The sequence below is a fragment of the Pteropus medius genome, unplaced genomic scaffold (assembly GCF_902729225.1).
Source record: "Pteropus medius unplaced genomic scaffold, Ma_sr-lr_union100, whole genome shotgun sequence".
Lineage (NCBI taxonomy): Eukaryota > Metazoa > Chordata > Mammalia > Chiroptera > Pteropodidae > Pteropus > Pteropus medius.
In genome coordinates, this window is record NW_024355205.1 from 30721612 (window position 1) to 30739146 (window position 17535).

Genomic DNA, 17535 nt, shown 5'->3' on the forward strand with positions numbered 1-17535 from the left:
AAGACAAACCCAAACCCTACACCCTCATAACCGCAGTCCCCAGATAGTCCCATGTCACTGGTCTCATATTGACAAGGTCACGGCTCGGAGAGGGCCCAGTGAAGAGAAGGCAGGGCTGTGGCTTCTCCCTCGCGGGCCCGGGCCCGGGCCCTGTTCCTGCACAGGACGGCAGAACCGGCAGCAGAGAAAGCCATGTCCTCTATCTTGCCTGCAGCCACTCGGTCCAGAGATGGAACACACCCTGGGGAGGGAGCACAGCTTTTTATACCCCAGGCTGCCTGGAGTCAGCGTGAAGGGGAGCAGAAGAGCAGCCGGCGAGATGGAACCATCTTCCACCCAGACCCAAGTGGGATCTGACGTGTTCCTTTCCATTCTGCTTTCTTGCAAGCCCCCTGAGATAGAATAGTTTGTGTCTCCCACAAAACAAATGGGTAAGCTAGCTGGGTCCTAATTTTGGTTATTATGATTTGGCAACCAGAACAAAAGACTTTTCTGCGTGGTCCCCGACAGCCTCCTTCTCTCCACTCCTAGCCCCACTGCCCACTCTGAGCACAGGCCCTGGATGGGTATCAAAAGACGCTTTATCTAAGCAGTCTCTGCCACTTTACAGTAACTGCCCTATCACCAGTGGGGCCACTACACGCAGGCCTGTGCGACCCACCACTGTAGACCCTGGTCCTGCTGTGTTCACAGAACCCAGCCTGTCCAGAAGGATGGGGACTCCACCTGCTCCAGAAACCCCAGGCCCTGCACCCCTCCGAATACCTGGCCTCCCCCAGGTAGGTTTTGAAGAAACCTGGGTTTAGGCGGGGCTGACAGAGCCCAGGACCCACACGTGCCAACAATTCACAGCTGTTCTCTTAAGGTCACGATGCTATGGTGAAAGATGTATGCGTCCCTCAGAACATGGCCTCTGATGGGACTTAGGGACCTTTTATAATTTAATGATTATTTTTTTTTCCAGGAACATACCCTCCAAAAATGCCTGAAACAGCTGGTCTTCAAAGTAGATCTTTCCCAGAAATTGTAACACTTAAACTATAAAAGGGAGACTTTCCAGTCAAATTTCAGTCCCACCCTGTCCAGAAACCTTAAACTACTGAGACTTTAATAGATGACTGTAACTGAACATGCTTCCCCTCCCGTGACCCCGACACCACCACCCTTATACAGGCCCAGGGAGCCGAGTTGGAGCAGTGCAGTCACCCGGCCCCCTGGCAAGAATGCACCTGGCACCAGGACATGCGGAAAACCCTGCAGGCTCATGGGCAAATTGTAATCCAATACAGTCGGACCATGTTCTCAGAACAACCCCTAGCACCGCCGGCAGGGTGAGCAGAAAAGCTTCTAGAAGCGGGTAACCGCTTACTTACGTTCAACGCTTGGGTGAACATGGTCTTGTTGCACACCAATGGCGCGGTGGTCACCATCACCATCGCCAGGAGCCGAGGCAGAGGGATGAACTCTCGGGTCTGAAACGCCCGGGAAATGTCCGGCTGGGCCTCGTAGATCTATGAGGAGGAGGAAAAAAGAGAATGAGCTGGGGCCGGAGGGTAAATTCCAAACCTGAGGCTACAGGCAGGCACCCAACAGTGAGGCCACTCCAAGGGAACGACAAACCTGAGACAAGTCGCAGGCTCACCACAAGGATCGGGGTCCAGAAGGTTAACCCCCAAATCCAGTTATTAGAGACAAGTCAGGTCACAAGACTGGTCGTTACCAGGGCAACGACCTTCAAAGCAGAGCTCGGCCTACAGTCTGGGAGCCTCTCTTAAAACCTCTGATGGCAAATGTCACTGCTAGAACTAACCGTCACCTCACTCAGGTACAGCGCTTAGAGGCACCTGGCAAACGCGTCATCTTTTAAGCGCCTCATGACAACCCTTTGGTGTAGGGATATTTTATATTAAAATAAAAAAGTGTTTACAGATGACAAAATTAAACTTCAGTGAGGTTAAGTAATATCCCTAGAGACACAGCTAGAGAGCAGGGAAGCAAGAGCTGATACCCGGGCCTGCAAAGGCCACGCGCTGCCCCGACCCCCTTCCCAGGGTGGGTGGGGGGACCAGCACCAGGGCAGCACCCAAAAGGGGTGTTGGCCACAGAGCCTCCTTCACCAAAACAAGGGGCAGAGTGCCTCCTTCTCAGCCCAAGATACACGTGGGGACGGCACACGTAAGCACCCAAGGAAAATGAAGAGAATGAGAATAAAAGCTTGTTTCACAGATAACGCCATGCCCAGGTCGAGGCACAAGAACACAATCCCAGGTATTTCAGCGGTAGGCACCGGGGGCCACACAGCAGGTGAGCAGCTGCGAGTGAGCGAAGCTTCTCCTGTATTTGCAGCCACTACCTCGGCTCCATCTCAGGTCATCGGGCATTACATTCTCGTAGGAGCACCAGTCCCTGGTGCCAAAAACGTTCGGGACAGCTGATCTAAAATAGCCCCTGAAGAATGGCTCAAAGACGTTCTTCACACTGTACAGTCTGCCTGTCCCCTGCCCGCCATCCGCCAACCCTCATGCTCCCTCCCCCCAACCCCCATCTCAGACTTTGAGAGACTCATGGCTTTTCACCTTGTTTAGCAGCTTGATATTATTTGACCATGTGGCCTTCACTCTTGGGAGAAAGGAAAACGTCACTTCCTTGAAATACTTGTTCAGTAAGTCCGGGCACACTTTGAGGATGTTCACCACAAGTTCGGCCACCAGCTCGTCATCTGCTGCAGTTTTCAAACCCAACAGGAAGTGCAGGAGTGTCAGGTTTCCTCCTCTGTCGGAGAAAGAGAGAAGAGCAGTCAGAGGGAACTGTCACATCACACAGAGAGCTCAGAACAGCAGAACCACCCCCAGTAAACACGGCTGTAAACACAGGTGATGGGCAAATTTCATTTCTGGTAAATTTCCTTGGTGGCATAAAGTAGGATGTTTTCATGGCCTGTGGGGTTCCAGCTCGCCATCAAAGGGCTTGAATTTCACTCCTCTACTTCTGAGTGGTTTAAAAAGTCTCTTCTTTGTCTGGTTCCCTAACCCCCTTCTCCGGCTTGAGTTCCACTTGACTTGTAAAGAAGAGGAAGAGACCCACCCTCTCCAGCCACCCAGTCACTCACCGGCTGGCCCAGAGTCAGGCCAGTGTAATGAAAGGGCCAAATTAGCAGGTAGGAATCCACTCCCAAAATTTCATTTTGAGACTTTACTGACCTTTTTCCTCCAACCACACATGAAAAAGTATGTATGTAAATAAATACATGTGCATAAATATACAGAGAATCCACCTTTCTTTTGAAAAGATGACTTTTTTTTTTTACATGAAATGTTCAAGAATTCCCGCACAGTCCCTAGTGCCATAAAATTACTTCTCAAAGTCTTTCCACAGGTCTTCTTCCTCTGTTTCTAGTTTATTTCAAATTCTTATGTCTTCATTTAGCAGCTGAAAGAAGCTTATAGGAGGAAAAACTATCTGTATAAAAATATTCAAAACTTGTCCCAATGTGAGCAGTTTTCAGAAGTATAAGAACGTGTGTGTGTGTGTGTGTGTGTGTGTGTGTGTGTGTGTGTGTGTGTGTGTGTTGTGTATTTAAAGGCAAGAAAACCCATGGACATTAAAACTTGCAGAAAGGAAGCGACTAGCCCAGGATCCACTCCCCAAACCACAAGACTCTGGGTTCTCCTCCCTGGATGCCTTTTAAGAAAAGAGGCCTTTTCATATCTGCTTGACACTGTGAAGTCATAAAATCCAGAAAAATATGAGAATTCGCCTCATTTGCAGGTCATGTTGCTGGCTTCTAGGACCCTCGCTGTTTTGTATCCCCTCATACACTCAAACTGTGATGCTCTGTGACAGCTTTACACGTAATAAAACTTTTCCAAAAGTTAAATTAGTAACCTGCTCAAGTTTTCAGAGCTGACTTCAGAATCTGTTCTCTTAATCTCCACTCCAGGTGTCTCTATAAATAAAGCTTTATTGGAACAGTCACCCACATTGGTTTATGTCCGCGGCTGCTAAGGTACTACAAGGGCACAACTGAGGGGGTCACAACAGAGACTGTGTGGCCCACCAAGGCCCAAATACTTACTACCTGGCCCTTCAGAGAAAAAGTTCACCAACCCTTGCCTATAAGGCCTTACTTTCATCGAATACCTACTGTGTGCCAGGTACTACAGAACAGCCTGTGTCCTGATTCTCACCTATCAGGTAATAAACAAGCAAGTAAATAAACATGCGAGGTGGTGATAAGTCACAGTCAGAAGCAAGAGCCGGGCAGAAGGATGGTGGCAGTGGAAAGCAGACCTGAATGAAATCTGGGAGTGAGCCTTCTGACTATCAGGGAATGACGCATGTCAGGTTTCTCTAGGCTTAAGAAAATAAAATCATTTTTTCAATTAAAAAAATAAATAATGAAAAAAAATTTTTTTTAATTTCTCTAAGCTTTCCATGAACGTCCTCACAAACAAAACTTCCTTCCTCCGTCCAAAGCACAAACATTTGTCTTTTGCTCGTGGCTTCAAAAATTTATGTAAACCAGAGTTTATTTAAATAGACCCACACCCATAAGTTCCTTCAATATGCTCATTTAATGATCATCTATTTTACGGATCTACTTAAGGAGAAAAAAATGTGTGTGATTTAAGTGTGGTATTATATTATATGACATTATAAAAGTCTGCTATTACATTTTAGCAGGAAAAGGAGCTTATTCTAAATGATGACGTAGCCAGGCCTGCAAAGGCCATGCACGTGCCCCCTTCACCTCGAGGGAGGGAAGGGGGTTGTAGAAATGACGTAGCAAGTTAAATCATAATAATCTCAGAATCAAAACAAGTCCAAAGTCACAAGCAGGGAGAAAAATTCCTACTGTGTTATCTCATTATGAAGGAATCAGCTAGTTTCCTGACTGGTTAAAACGAAATCAAACCATCTATATCTTTATAATAAAATGCCAAGGGGGTAAAAAATAAGTCATTCACAAGACCAAAAATATGTCCAATATTTTTACTGTTAAATAGAAAAAAGCAAGTTGGCAAACAATGTATCTAACAGTATGCCACTTTGGTCATTAAAAAACAATAACAGATATGTATTATAGTTATATGACTATAGAGTACATAAGAATACAATCTAAACCACTAGCTTTGGACTATATGTGAAATATTATTGTATTAACAAAATTTGAAACCCTACCTGGTTAGTAGCTGTTTTTGAAGAGGGGGGGGCCTGTCAGTTGTTATGAGGTTGGGCTTGGAACCAGATTTCCTGGGATCAAATCTGAGCTCTGCCACTCACACCGGGTGTGACCTGGCCTCTCTGTGCCCATGTCCCTCATCTGCAAAACTGGAGTAACAGTGGCACCACCTCAGGACTGTGGGGAGGCCCATTTCAGGGCCTGCCCTCTGTGGGAAGGCAGATGCAGACTTAGTCTCAGATCCAGCCTCTGAGTAAACATACACAGCACCTTCCTGGATGACAGATGTCACATCTCTAAGTCGATTATCACCCTGAGACCTTTTCCCTGAAGACACATAATGACTAGAAGCTCCCTGGGTCTCCAACTGCTCATCCCTACAACGAGTAGATAATGTCTACATTTCCAGTTCTAACCTACTACAGTTCCCTCGTTTAACAGATTTCCAATGGACAGTCATGTTTGTGGTGACCTCTTAGAAACACACACCCAGGAATCACAAGAGCGTTACGTTACCTGCCAAAGGTACCCAAAGATGCATCATAAAAATTAATCCCGTGCTTGAGCGAACAGCAGAGATCCATCAGGAAGTTATGAACAAGCTCCCTCACCATGGCTTTCCCTGCGTCTCCAGAAGAAGCCTATGAGGGTTTTAAAAAATTAGACAAAAATCCCAAGCTCATAAACCCTAGTAACAGCTATAGAGTAAAAACAATATCACGCGCCTGATGACAACTTAGAAAACATTTTAAACAATTGGTATCATTTCAAAAAAACAAACAGAAACACCAATCAAGATTAAAAAATACTCTTAAGAGTGGCAAGTTTAAATTTGCATTTTTAAACAAGCTTAAGAATGACTTAATTTCGCTGGCCCTTTTCAATAAAATTCCACATTTGGGAGTGTTTTTATTAAGGCCCTGAGGCTTCCTCGTAATAGACTACGAAACATGTTCAAAACAAGAGGGCATAGGCAAGTCACAAAGATAAAAGGAAGTGAAAGAGTGGGCTCTTGAGAGGTAATTATTATAAAGTTACCAGGAAGTCTGAGCGTTCGCTACTCTGGCCAAGTCCATGTTCAGAAACACCCCGAGGAATTTCAAAATGAGGAGAATTAAAAGGTACACTGGCCTTGGGTGAATGTGAGCCAACTTCTCTAATTGAGCACTTTAGTAACAACTACAAAATTAATGATACTTGTCAGTAGCTGAGGGAACTGGGTTTCCTAATGCTTAGGACCCTGAATTAAAAGCAACAAGCCTGGAAACTCCAAAATCTAGATTTGAAAAAAAATGGAAGAAAGAAAAAGAGGTAAATGAGAGGCGGAAGAGAGAGCCCGGAGCAGCCCTGCAATCCCACTGGGCCAGCGCTGCAGGGAAAATTAAGATGCCACTTGGCTAAAGGGAACAGTGTTCTCATAAAAAAAAAAAAAAAAGTGTAATAACACGAAACCTCAGAGACTAAAAGGAAAAAAGGTAAAAACAACATGTTTTAAATCATATTGAATCTAAGTGGAAAATTAACGTAACCATAGGTCAAAAGAAACAGATCAAATGGAGGAAGTTTAAAGGCAGGCGTGTGTTTAGACTCTAGTCTCCCGGCTGTGAGGGTCACACACTGCAGGTGCGGCCACAGGACACGCAGGCGCGACTGTACCTTGGCACTGTCCAGCTCCACGTCAACAATCCCCTTCCAGTTGTAGAGAGATGCTATATGGTTCAGTAGCTGCCCGGTAAAGAAACGCACCTTCTGGGTTTTTGTGATATTTTTATTGTGAACTACCTGAAACAATAAAACAAACAAATTTCAAGGAATTCAATTTTGAAAATGGTGTTTATTGTTTTTCGTCATTCTAAAACTCATGTAGATTTATGGCAAAATATTTGACCTAAATAAATAAATAAATAAAACTATGAAGAGAAAAACCAAATTCACTAATATTCCTACTATCCTAGGACACCTACAGTTAGCATCTCGCGATATTCCTTGTCCCCCTCCCCCCCACGCACACACACACAATACACAAGTAAGTGTATGTACTGGTTGGGTACTTTTGCATATTTGAGATTATTTATATATAGTTTTGTGCTTGCTTGTACTTATGTAACAGGAGCTTTTCCCACATCATTAAAAATTTCTTGAGAACATTATTTGGGGGGCTATCATTCTCTCCTATGAATGATCATAGCTTAATTTAACCATTCCCCGTGTGTGTACAATTAGGTTGTTTGTAAACTCTGGCTGCAATTAGCATCCTTATGTAAAGTCCTCACTGTAGCCCTGACTACGACTTGGGATTGTGGCACAGGTTCTCAACCCCACCCAAACCTATCCCCGAAACTCTGTGGTTTATGTACTAAAATATAAGTTTTCTAGGTGATTCTGAGGCAACGTCCCACGACTCCCACCTCCAAGAACACAAACATTTCCGAGACCTCTGACACACACTGCCAGGTCTGCTGTCTTCCAGAGGGTTGTAACGTTTCCTCCAGGGAAGGCCTTGACTCTGTCTTTGATAGCACTAAATATCATTGTTTTAAAAAGTCAGTGCTGGCTCAGTAGGCAAAAACCCTGTATCTCATCACCTGCGTTACTCTAAATCAGGGTTTCTCGCCTCAGCACTACTGACATTCTGGGCCTGACGACTGTGGTGGGGGACTGAGTGAGCTCTGTGGGATGCTGAGCAGCATTCCTGGTCTCTATCCACTGAATGCCAGCTGCACATCCCCAGTTCTGACAACCAAAAATGTCTCCAGACATTGCCAAATGTCCCACAAGGGACAAAATCACCCCTAGTTGAGAACTACTATTTTAAGTACTATGCTAATTAGCCATTTTTATGTGGACTGCCAGTTCACAGCCTTTTGACAACTTCTTATGTTGGAAGAGTCAGAGTTTTTCTAATTGATCGTTTAAAGTGCTTCTCTATTAAAGACAATGAGCCTTTAGGCAAGTTTTAAAATTTCTATAAGATGACTGAAAAAGACAGAATATGCTAGATGACACGAAATAACATTTGTTAGGTGTGTAAATGAAGAATAGTAGTCACTTAGGGCTCACAAGTATTCCAATGGCTGGCTGAGGAAGGCGACCAGCAGCATTCCTCCCACTGTGATAAAACAGCAGGCCTGCCTCAAACCACGCGGCTGCTTCAGCTACTCTAATCTTCAGGACTGTTCATCACCACCACCAAGTCTCTGCTTAAGAAACAGTTTTCCATGCACCCTACGTAACAACCTATGTAACCTAAGATGTTTTAAATAACAGCTGGTTAAGAACTCCGGAGAAAACGAGCAACAGAAATGCTGATTACCAAACACGTACCTTTGTCTTCAGTGTGGATAACAAAATATTGACGGTAGAAATCCTATCTTCCTTTATGCCTGAGCTAAAAATGCAAGGAATAAATTCTGAAAAGTAAATGTTTCAAAGCATTAAACTCAAGAGTATTTTCAATGTGAGAAGAAATGAGAGAACGTCACTAATTAAATGGCACAGCAAACAACGCCATTTATTTTTTTAAGGTTTTGTCTTTTTTAATTACACAAGTGCACAGTAGGAACAACCACTTTTGTAAAACTGTGACATCTATTAAAGAGGTTCAGTAGTTCTTTAGTTGTTTTATTTTCCATTTCTCACATTAACTTAAGTAAAATTAATTTAATATCGACTATTTGAAACAGAATATATGTTATGATTACAGTTTTCCAAAATGTCTTTGTTTAGACTTGCTCACAGACATAGTTTACGGATGGTCATTTTATTGATTGGCAGTAGAATCTGGGGTGATTTGTTTGTTTGCTTTCTTTTCATACTTTTAGATCCCCAGGTAATCAGCCACCACAGCTTCATAATGTATCACTACTAATACACTGAACAACTGCCATGTGCTAAGTGCCAGTCAAGGTGCTGTCACTTACTGTCTTACTGAGTCTCCCAATAACACGCATGTGGCCCTAATAAACTACGCCCAGCTTTGCTGCTGGGAGACAGCCACCAGAAGGTGGTCCAGCCGGAATTCCTTGAAGTACTATTACTGATATTCTGGTAACACTAGGCAAAGCCACCACAGTAATTACACTTTATTTTTTTTCTTCTAACACAATGACTAAGGAAAGCCAGGTAGCCAGGGATAAGAACCTGTGTATGTTCTGGAGCCATAAAGGCCCTTTGTTTGCATTTACCCATTGCTGGGACATCACCCAGAATTCCCGATAGCAGAACAGGAACACCTCTGTTCACACTGACCACGGTATCAACACCGCAGCGACCGACACTCACCACCTACCCATGCACCCTTCATTCTCGTGTACACGGCAGTGGCAAAGGCTGCATACTCTTTTTTAACCTGGAAGAAATGCTTTGTGGTAGAATTCCCCAAATGACCACAAACAGGCTTTGCTCCGAGACAGAGGCACACCTACCTTTCAACTCCAGCACTTGCACTATGGTGCTGTCATCACCGGCAATCAAAAAGGAGAGAGCAAACTGGATGTAGGCCAGCCGGACGTCATGCACTCCCTGGGGGACGAAGAGACCGCGTGTCACATGTGCATGCACACGCACCCAGGAAGCAGGAACACAGCACCACGCACGCCCCTCCGGTCCCAGTGTCATAAAGGCCTTCTGGGCTCGTGCCATCAGAAGGCTCGACTCTAAAACCAGTGGTACCTCCTTATGGAAACGCAAGGCCTTTCCCTTGCTCTTTCTTCTGTTTTACTTTACATTCTCTTCCGAGCTCTTTCTAGATAAAAAAGTGTGGCTAAAACATAGTTGTGTCCCCTTCCCTGACTGTTAACACAAGCATTTTTAGTTTATGGACCACTTTGGTATAGAAGATTCTCCGCCTTCTAGTTATCATCTACTCTTACTCACCAATCAAATATCACATCTGTGTTTTTGAAAATCCAGAGACAAAGACTGGTGCTGCTTTTGATGAGAAGCCAGTGAGGTGATGTCTGGTTTTCATTAGACATTATAAATTTACACCAGACACTAAAGCCCAGATGCTGTCATGTTACACACCCCGCGTGGCTTTCCCAGGACTGCAATTTGCACTGTCCTGTAGGCATCCGCCATGACCCAGGACAGGGGGCAGTTTCAACGATGGCCCGAAGGCCATGACCAGCAGCCAACACTTCAGGGGACGTCACGAGGGCTCTCTGATTAGTTTTCCCTCCCAGTAACTTTAAGACAAACCCGTGTCTCATCATCCCTGTTTTACATCCCAAGAACCCAGGGCACGAGCTCACGCAGGTCTCCCATCGGCTGTACCAGAACCAGCGTGAACGCCTAGATCCTCTGCTGCAGGAACCGAAACTTTCCCACTTCACAATTATTCAAAGGTACTTTAATTCGCTGCCCAGAAATAAGTTAATATCACTGCCCTGCATGCCTGAAAAGACCGAGGCGTCTGCCCTCCAGAGAGCTCCGCCCCACCTAGTGGGGGCAGTGGTGATGGTATCAGGAGTGTCTACTGAGCACTTACCACGTGCCAGACACTGTGTCAAATGCGCATGTCATTATCTTACTTATTCCTTGTAACAATCCAGGGTAGAGATGCCTACCGCACCCATGTCATTGATGAGGAAACTGAGGCTTTAAAAGACTGGCTCAAGGTCACATAACTATTAAGCAAGCACTAGAACTGGGATAATAATAACTGTACAAACACATGCTTCACGCCCAACTTTATGTTTCACTGTAGGGAAGCTCCTTCTCCCCAGGGCTCCCATGGCATTTTCGTTTCACTCTTCTTAAGGTGCAAGGACCATACCTGGCACCACCGGGGCTTCTACATGAGCATGGAACTACTTCCGTCTTGTTTTGCTGGGTACATGTTGCATCTGACCCATGCTCTGCAACGTCCACGTGGAGGCCCTGCACACTCACTGTACTTAGGGAGTCTGTCTCCATCGACACCACACAGCATTTCAGCAAGACCTGATTAGACCAGCGCTGGCTTATTCCAAATACACTGAGAGCACCAAACTCTCCTCTCCACTCTGGGGACTAATATGTGGGCCTCTTTCCAGTACAGAGTTTGGGTACAATGACATCTAAAGTCTTTAAAATGAGCTGCGTTTCCTTACAGTGTCAGTGATGCTCCAGTGCCTCCACTCACCAATTTCATTCAAGATGCCACAATTTCGGGCTGAGAGAGGATGCAAAGATGACTAAAGTATTGTCCCTGTCCTCAGAAAGCTCAAAGTAACCACCGCTACCACGCTCTCTGCATGCCTCCTCATTCAAAGAAACGTGTCACCTAATTCAAGCACAGTTCACTTGTCAATCCTGGTCTCTGTATGTCTTGTGTTTCAAAAGAATGCTGACGGAATGCTAAAATTTGCCTGGTAAAATTAACTTAGGTTTTATCCTTTCCCAGCTAGTTGGAAAGGCTCTACAAGTTTTGAGTTATTTATTTTTTCCCCACTGAAGTATTGGGAGTCAGGTCCCTGGAATGCTGCTCCCAGTTATCTGCCATTCTAGATCTTTCTATCCTGCGTGGACATAGAAAAGTTGGATTAGATCCTCCAGTGGGTCCCTCCAGCAATGAACTTTGAACTAAAATGGAATTTGGTTCTCACTACCTGGCATTCATCTTATATATCCCAGACAACCCCGTTTCATTCCCAAAAAAACCTCCAAGAAATGACATCTGCGCCACTCTAAGCAGCCACCGCCACGCCTCCCGCTCACGCACCTGACCAGACAGTCCCTCCCTGCCCCCGGACCTCCGTCTGTGCCCCCCTGCTTCCCCAGCAAACTGCACCAAAAGCAAGAGGGCCACGTGCCTCTCCTCATTCCTACCCTGTGACTTCACAGGGCTGGAACCTCAGGAAGGAAGCGTCCCGAACTCTATGGCTTGTTCCAAAACGCTGTCTAAAATAGACCAAAACATATTTGGTCAAACTGCTCTTCAGCACACGATTTTTAACAATGCTTTCTTTGGCTGGATGAAAATATCCTAATCCTCTCTCTTTATAAGGCTTTAATAATTCCCTCCAAAATGTTAAAAACACACTCGTTAAAAATACATATGTACCTACCAACTTCTTCAATAACTAAATGGCATGAAAAAACTGTGTGGGGGAGGGGCGGGAAAATTCAAAGATGATAAGAGATTTAAGAAACTTATGCACCAAACACAGTATGGGGCCCTTGCCTGGATCCTTCTTTGAACCACGAAGGGTAAAGACATGTTTGACGGGGCTGGGGGAAAATGAGACTGAAGTGGACATTAGATGATGCTGAGAAATTAGTAGTGGCGTTAGGTGCGATGACGGTACTGTGGTTTTGTTTTTTAAAAGGTCATTTGCTGTAAGAGAGCCACTCTGAAATATTTATGGGGAAATATGATTCAAGTGTGGGATTTGCTGTAATAGTTTGCCCCAAAGCAAACCAACGGGTGCGAGAGGTGACAGTGCCTGAAGTGGGATGACAGGTCTATGGTGACTCACTGTGCTGCTGTCTATTCTTGAATGTCCCTGGCATTTCCTATATTAAAAAAAATTTTTTTTTAATGTCCAGAAAACATTTCCTACAACATACAAAGTATTTAAGATACTTGATATAGAAGAAACAAAAGAAAGTAAAAACACTTTCGTCTCGACCATATCTCCCATTTTACAGATCAGAGAGATGTAAGATCAGGCAGGGAAGCCCCAGCTGGGCTTTCCCACAGGTGTCTCCATGGGTGGCTTGGATACTGGCCCACATTTTACTGAGATGGCTGGGCTGGCTGCAGTGAAGAGAGATAGGGTGAGAAGGGAAAGGGAATCTGACAGATAATTATTGCCAAGCTAACTGCCAGGAAGAACAAAAGAACCATAATATTTGCCCTAGTGTGCAAAGTACACACAAATTCTTTTTACTAGAAATGCATTTGAACGTCAAGAGCCATTAGAATTTGACACATTAATAAAGCACAGTATCCATGAGACACTGTTCCTCAGAGAACACCTTATTTGCAATTCCAGGAAAGCCCTCCACACTGGGCCAGCCTCACAGAGCCATAAAAGTTTCCGGTGTTACTATGATTAGCCTTCAGTCTGCATGACCCGGCACTGCATAAACTCTTAATTCCCCGGAAGAGTTAGGGAACCAGGTCTCATATGGGCGCAGAAGTCGGTTTTTCTAACGTGGTTCTCCACTTCAGCAGACAGGGTTTGATACTGGTCTGTTCTCTGGGCTCAGGATAGGGGTGGAGAACTGAGCCATGGCGATTCACGGCCCAGAGCACCAGCAAGGAGAGCTGATCTGCCAAAACGGAGAAGACCTGCAGCCGGCACACGCGCTGGGAGGATGCCCTCGCTCCAGCTTATGAGTCCCCAAACTTGCGCTTTCTCCCCGAGAACCTTTCCGAACCCAACTGAAATTTCTAGAGCCACCAGAGAACCATGTTTTTTTTTTACAACCATTCACACTTTCATTCTCTTTGGCACAATCCAGCCCCTACTCATTATAAAGCTTATAATTGGGAGACACAAGAAAGAGATTAAAGAGCCATAAATGCCCTCTTTGATGACGTCCAAGGGTTTTCTGCAAGGGAGACAGAATGGGAACAGGAAAACTGGGACACCCCACAGGGTCCATGCCATTTAGGCACATGGAGATTATTTACTCAGTGAAGATGCTCACAGGCCAGGAAGGCACTGTGACACTGATCCCCCAGAGAAGCTGGCCTCAGGTGTCCTTGTCATTCAGGCTCTGCCAGGTGACTAGGCCCCCACCTCTGGCCAGTAGTGAGGCCATCCTTCCTCCCAAGCTCCAGTGGCTGCTGAGGCACACGTTTCTCCCCATAAAGGCCTCCTACTGCATCTATGTGAAGACCAAGTCCGGGGAGAAGAGGACAAACAGTCCGTTACACCCTCTGAAGAGAAAAGAAACACATGGGAGATGGAAGATGCTCGGGGCTCCTCACCTTTGAATCTCTCTTGGTCGCCAGGGTGTACAAGGTCTTTTTATTCAAATCAAAATGGCTGCAGATGTCTCTGGCAGCCTCAGGACCCTGGGTCACCATGGCAGCCATCAGGTTCAGGCAGGTTCGAGCCATCCTGCACAGGGACAACGGGAAATTAGGCATATCAGGAACAGCAGAAGCACAAAGCCGCCTCACCACAAAGCCACCTCACCACAAAGCCACCTGCATACCTGGTTGTGGTTTGCTATCCCCAAACCAGAAAAGGGAATGAAGGACACATGCAGACATGCTCTTTAAAAAGAAAATCACAGCAAAAACTTCAAATGAAGCAAAAAAGCCAAGTCTGAGAAGGCCCTAAGAATACACAATGCAAACTACAAAGAAGATGGCAAGTTCCCCACCCAGTAAATGATCACGTATGTGGGAGAGCCACACATCACCCCGCCTTTGCAGGGCACGGAGGACTTCTCAGCGGTGGGCATCAATAAAAGCGAGCCCATGGCCGCCTTTCTATTCTGCAGCCCCCCAGAATCTGCGGTTTACTGAGCACCCACTACTTACTGGGCACTGTGTCAGCTGCTGGGAAAGTGACAGTGGTGACAAAGTGACAGTGGACATAGGATGGTCAAAAAAGGCCTCCCTGGGAGGACACTTCTGTCTCCCAGAAGGCAGACAGGGAGGGAGCCCGTGATGACTTTGGAGAAAGGCCACTGGGGCAGAAGAACAAGCAATGTCAAGGATGTCTGGAGTGTTCCCAGGACAGCAAGGAGAGCAGCAGGGCAGGAGTGAGAGGGACTCATGGTGGGAGGAGTCAGCAAGAGCGTGGGGCCGTCAACAGAGGAAGGAGGTGCAGAGCCGCCGTGACAGAAACCACTCAGCTCTACTCTATGAGTGGAGGAAAGGTCAGAAGCCCTCATGGAGAGCTGAACCCAGACCAAGTCCAAGGCCAGTCCTGCCATGTAAAGGAGGGCAACTTACTTGTAACCTGAGGCATACAGGGACTCACAGATGAGCTTCATGTGGTTATTCACTAGCTTTTTCACAATATTGGTTCCCACAACATGAAAATGGGAAAGATCACTTGCTGTCCGCAATAATATGGCCTCAAAAACTTGAAATATTAATAGCATCTGCAAAGACAGAATTGAAATGCTTATGAATCATCACATTTCTTTTCCCCGTCTATATATCTGCCCCTCTTGTCTTAGCCACGGTCACCTGTAGGTTTAAAACCTTCAACTTGCAGGATGAGCCAAAGGCAGGAAGGTGGCAGCTTAGCGGGTTGCCCTCCCAGGCCCCTGGCCCTGACATTAGTCTTGCTCCCATCGTCTAGAATTGCTTGCTTACCACTATCCAAAATGAAATAAAAAGAAAAATTTCTCTTTATGATTGGGCCTCATCTCTTTGGGAATATTTAGCCTTATAGCAATAACCCCAAGATTTCAATATGTTCCTAAATATCCCCTATTTTGAATCTCGTTGGAACCAGAAAACAACAGACAACTTAATATGTGTCTACATGTGTGCGTGACACACAATTTTTACCTATTTCCCTTTTGTTAAAACAAACTATGCCAAAACCTAGTGCATGCAGATTCAGAATCTATGATGCTTCCTTCTGGCATTGTTCACCGATGAGAAGTCAGCACTTTCCGCTAAAATGCTTTCAAAGGTCATGATGCAAAAATGAACATATTCCTACAACACAGGGCCAAAGCACTGTTTTCTGTAGAAAGCTGGTGATGTCTTAGAAATTTATATCACATTTCTCTTCGTCGAGCTCAACGATAATAGTAGCATTAACTATTTCTTCTCTTCATCGAGCCAAGTGAGGAATAACTATACCTCACTTTCAGGTCGCTTCTCCCCACTCAGGAGCTGGAAAAGCTCTGCACACTCAACAGAAATCTTGATGTACCCTTCTACAATGTCGTGCACGTCTTCTCGTGGTAGTTCCTTGGCAGCAGAGACAAACGCTTCCAAGGCTGAAATAGAGTTAAGTTCAAATGTTAACAAGGACAGTCTCCCTAGAAACAATCACAGCCGCTACTGCAGAAGGAGACGTCTGGCAGGAACACCCAGGTGACTGGGACTGCCACCTACTGAGTCGGAAAATACAATAGCAATGTGAAGATAGGGAGACCAAGAGTTACGATACTGCCTTTTCTCCATCGCCAGTGAAGCCACGGGCAACCATTTTCAAAGGCACTGGTTTAGAGCAGAACCCTTCTTGATCCAGGGATGCTCCCTGATGCTGATACCGATCCACTCCCGTGGGTCTTCGCCAATCTAACCCATCGGCTCTCTTCTCTGCAACCCCCACATTAAGGGGATATAACAAGAGAATGAATATAGACTATGTGGTATATCTATATATAGATATACACACGATGGAATATTCAGCCTTAAAAAAAAGACAGAATTCTCACCTTTTGCAACATGTATGACCCCTGAGGGTATTAAGTGAAATGGTCAGACACGGAAAGACAAATACTATATGTTCTCACTTATGTGGTATCTAAAAAGCTCAGCTGATAGAAACAGAGAGTGGACTGAGGCTGCCAGGGGCTGGGAGGTGGGGGAAATGGCGAGACATTGGTCAGAGGGTACATCAGTTCTCCAATGTACAGTGTGGTGACTATAATTAACTGTACTGTATTATATGCCTGAAAGTTATTAAGAAACTAGTTCTTAAATGTTATCGCCACAAAAAAAGTGGTAATTATGTTAGAATGGTGGTATTAACTAACCTTATTGTGGTCATTTCACAATATACACATGTATCTAACCACCACATTGTCCACCTTAAACTTACATATGCTATACGTCAACATCACAAAAAAAGCTGGAAACATCTTCCCTAATGCCAGGATGAAAACAAACTGCCCTAACGTTGATCAATTCCACTTCACTGTAAGGCAATCCTATCAGAGGAAGTTATGAGAAAATATCAAAAGAGAGAATCCAAGACAGAAACTGGATTCAAACACAAATCCAACACAGCCTCACAGGAGATTCACACTTTCACCTACTGCCATGTTTTCCAACTACTTCACCTTCCCCATAGCCTGCCAACCCAGATGGAAACCTGTTCAAATGCAGCATCTGAACATCATGAAGCGCTCTGAACAAAACCATGAATAAGTACATGGATGCAATCTTTTAAATAAACATGCTCTTTCTTCTGCCAGAAAGGTTCCTGTCCGTGTCCCTGCACCATCCTACAGCTCTGCTGGAAAGCCACTTCTGCAGAGAGGCTTCTTTGATCTCCCAGATTAGATATGGCACCTGCAGTCTTCAGATTTCATTGACATCTGTCCTCCCCACCCGACTATTTCTAAGTTCCACAACGGCAGAGCCCATGTCTAACTTTTACTCACCATTTTATCTCTACGCTAGCAAATAACAGCCCCTAATAAATAATGAAAGA

General features: G+C 45.2%; 1 protein-coding gene across 1 annotated transcript in view; it reads right to left on the bottom strand.

Moving 5' to 3' along the window:
* Positions 1-17535, bottom strand: part of URB1 (URB1 ribosome biogenesis factor) — a 59078-nt gene that overhangs the window by 40467 nt on the left and 1076 nt on the right. The window contains exons 2-10 of the mRNA XM_039858060.1: positions 15951-16090; positions 15084-15235; positions 14106-14238; positions 9607-9703; positions 8507-8592; positions 6839-6964; positions 5699-5823; positions 2577-2772; positions 1374-1511 (exon numbers count right to left, since the gene is read on the bottom strand). Of these exons, the coding sequence (XP_039713994.1) occupies positions 1374-1511; positions 2577-2772; positions 5699-5823; positions 6839-6964; positions 8507-8592; positions 9607-9703; positions 14106-14238; positions 15084-15235; positions 15951-16090 (1193 nt within the window). The remainder of the gene's footprint in view (positions 1-1373; positions 1512-2576; positions 2773-5698; positions 5824-6838; positions 6965-8506; positions 8593-9606; positions 9704-14105; positions 14239-15083; positions 15236-15950; positions 16091-17535) is intronic.